The sequence below is a fragment of the Plasmodium inui genome, assembly GCF_000524495.1.
Source record: "Plasmodium inui San Antonio 1 unplaced genomic scaffold supercont1.87, whole genome shotgun sequence".
NCBI lineage: Eukaryota > Apicomplexa > Aconoidasida > Haemosporida > Plasmodiidae > Plasmodium > Plasmodium inui.
This window is the reverse complement of record NW_008481921.1, coordinates 10,589-13,721: the sequence shown is the minus strand read 5'-3', so window position 1 is coordinate 13,721 and position 3,133 is coordinate 10,589. Positions and strand designations below refer to the sequence as shown.

Genomic DNA, 3,133 nt, shown 5'->3' with positions numbered 1-3,133 from the left:
TAAATTCAGATATTCTAGAACATATCTTTAGCTTAAATAAAAAAAAAAAGAAAGAAAAAGGACACCATGGGACATGTTATTATAAAATATATTTCTTCGCTTACAATGTATGCAGTTCCAAATATTTATCAGACACGACAGCGTGTATTTGTCGTTGCTAAGGAGGATGGCTAGCTCAACAATTATATAAAGGCTCCTTCCTGCGTACAGTATATTATTACAGCCATTCGCATCTTCTAAATTTCGCAAAATAGGCCATATAAATGAGTCAAGAAATATTCTTTTGCAAATTCGACGCTAGAAGCCTCTGAAGAATAACGTCTTTACAGAGGCGGCATCTACATTATAGCACCACCTATTCCTCTGCTCAGGCTTACATTTGGTACCTATACAAATGGATCTATTATTTATGCATTGCAATTAAAAAAAAATGAGACCTTTCTTGTATTAGGCATGGTAAACTACCAAAAAAGAGAAGCTATTTTCTTATTTGATCCTCCTTCTGCTGTTGAACGATAGTGAACACGATGCAGACGACTTCTAATTTAAATCTGGAAGATTTAAAAGAAGGTATTAAATTACGTACTATTGATAAGTGCTACTGTAGAACAGAATAAACCACTGTTTCGATCAAATTCTACTATCATGCGGAGTCCACATTTTTTTTTTTTCTTTTTTTGTTAATAATGTAAACGTCTTATAGTTCTATCTCAGCAAAGAAATGATGACGCCATAAAGGTCTCTTTCTCTTCTTTTTTTTTTTTCTGAATAGAATAATGCAAATTGTTGGGCCCCCTTCTTCATCGTTGGTTTGCTTGTTGTTAGCAATTCCTTCTGGACCTTTTTCCATGTAAAAGTCTCTCAATGCGGGCATTTACAAAAAATTATATATGAATAATGAAACCATGAATGCAATTCGTACAAGTTGAGAACATATTATATAAACATTATGCTAAATTTAACCAAAAAGGATGAAGCGTAGTACCATTATTGACATCTGACGTTAGGGTAGTTTGGCTAATTTATATGTGTATATTGATTCGAGCTGTTGTACTCCTACTTCTATTTTAAAGTTGGACGAATCTTCACTGGTATGACAGATCCTTAAAACATTACTTCCATGCTAATCACCTATCTTATAAGCACAATGAAACAGATGACCATGTAAAGAAATGAATTTTCTAAATCCTTACCACAATTAAGGGGTAAAATACAAAATCCCCTGTCAGAAAGTTCAAAAGAGATAATCGTAGAATTTTATTCGTAGCAAGCTATGCATATCATTTATGTATAAATGCCTCAGGAAATAGAAGAAAACATTAACAGAGTTTAGATCATCCGATGATAGGTCTCATATCCTGATCTAAAGAAACCAAAATTGGCAAAGTTCACATATAAATTTAATTCACTGTCTGTTCCAAAATACACACAGCACATATATTTGTCTTCCAATATTTAAATACTTTTCCATGGCAAAGAATACAGTCACGATGCCACTTTGGCATCGATCATTGCTGAAACGGTGCTGTATAATCCACTTGGCTCCGGTTTCCAATAAAGAAGATTTTATCAGAGAATTGTATATATAAGCATATAGGTACAAGAATATTTATTCTTGCTATTGTTACCATCTTATATATGCATATACATGTGTACCTACCGCTCAGCGTCTTTCTCTCTACGTTTATCTGTGGGCTTCCATCATGAGTGTTCGTGATTCGAGTAGAAATCCATTTAATTGACTCTCCTCCATAGTAAGTGGCTCATTTACGAATAAGATAAAGGGCTTTCTGCCCACATTTATAAAACTGTCATGATTGGACTCGGGCAAATTATCCCTTATGATGTAGTAGGAAAACAGCCTATTTTTATACTCCTCCAGGATCCTCATGGTTCTGTGAATAGTATGATTGCTGTTCCGCACCTGTTCCTCCTGAATGTTTCCATCCACGCTATACACACATGTTAATTTTCCCAAATAATATGATAAATGGTCCTTCATCGTCTGCAACACCCTTTCTGGAGTTTCGGGCAGCTTTATCCTTCTCTCAAGCATACCCGCCCTGAATAAATTATCATTCACCGAATTGATTATTTCATTTAGATGTTCTTTTTTAAAGCTATGGAAAACGATGTACTATTGTTCAATTAGCTAAGGTGGGTCATACGAATTTTAGTAAAATTCATCTATTGTTCTTACACTTCTCTCTGTGTCTTCATAGAAGTTGTCTATAATTTCTGAAATAAGGGTGTGTTAATTCTTTCTGTGTAGTATTCTAATTTGGCTGTGGATTATTGTACAAGCGGTGTTCAATTTCAAGAAAATAGTCTGTGAATTCTCTCTCTGTTGTATTATCATTTCTCTGTGGAATAGGTTGCAAATCTTCCTTAACTCGGTCAAATAGGTATTCAGCCCTTCCTTGCGTGTCCTCATTACATATATATTCATTCTGGTCCTTGGGGTGCTCAGTTAAATTTAATGCCTGCTCGTCGAAGAGATGTCCCACTTCAACAGTAACATTGGAAACATAGCCATATTAAAATTTGATATTTTTTAGACAAAAAGAAGATTATTAATATTTACTACGCTTATTCTTGTTGTGTGTATAATTTACAGCAGATGTCAGACTCTGTCCCATTCTATTAGACTTTTTATCTGATGAAATCATCACAGAGATAGTCACCACGACAGATAGCACACCCTGGCGCATTGGACTGAACAGAAGAAGAATTCTGTCCCTTTCTATTTCCTTCTCATCTAGGCTACATGAATAAATATACGTAGAGAAATTTACTCTGTATATAATAATGCATCTGTACACAGCTGTTAAGTCTTATAGGGGAGAAATCATTTAATGACAATAATTTTTAAAAGTAAAAAAAGAAACTTCCGTTATAGTAATAAAGATTACTCTCGATTTTCTGTCTCTATATCTAAAGGAGCGCGAAACATACATAAAAAGGTTACTGCGTATAAACAAAAGAAAAAAAAAAAAAAACAGTCCACTTTGTTATTTTTCCCGAATTGAAAATGAAACATGTATGATGTAATTAAAAAGAAAAAAAAGGAACAAAACAGAAAGAGGAAAGAAAAAGAAGAAAATTATAAATAACATAAAATACACACTTTTAA

At 33.6% G+C, this 3,133-nt stretch overlaps 2 protein-coding genes across 2 annotated transcripts; both read right to left on the bottom strand.

The window, feature by feature from the left end:
• Positions 1-1,684: 1,684 nt before the first annotated feature.
• Positions 1,685-2,002, bottom strand: C922_05519 (hypothetical protein; the record flags this gene model as incomplete). Its single annotated transcript, XM_008821090.1, has 1 exon — positions 1,685-2,002. One exon carries the CDS (start codon positions 2,000-2,002, stop codon positions 1,685-1,687), a length of 318 nt encoding a protein of 105 aa, XP_008819312.1.
• Positions 2,003-2,254: 252 nt separating this feature from the next.
• Positions 2,255-2,449, bottom strand: C922_05518 (hypothetical protein; the record flags this gene model as incomplete). Its single annotated transcript, XM_008821089.1, has 1 exon — positions 2,255-2,449. One exon carries the CDS (start codon positions 2,447-2,449, stop codon positions 2,255-2,257), a length of 195 nt encoding a protein of 64 aa, XP_008819311.1.
• Positions 2,450-3,133: the final 684 nt, after the last annotated feature.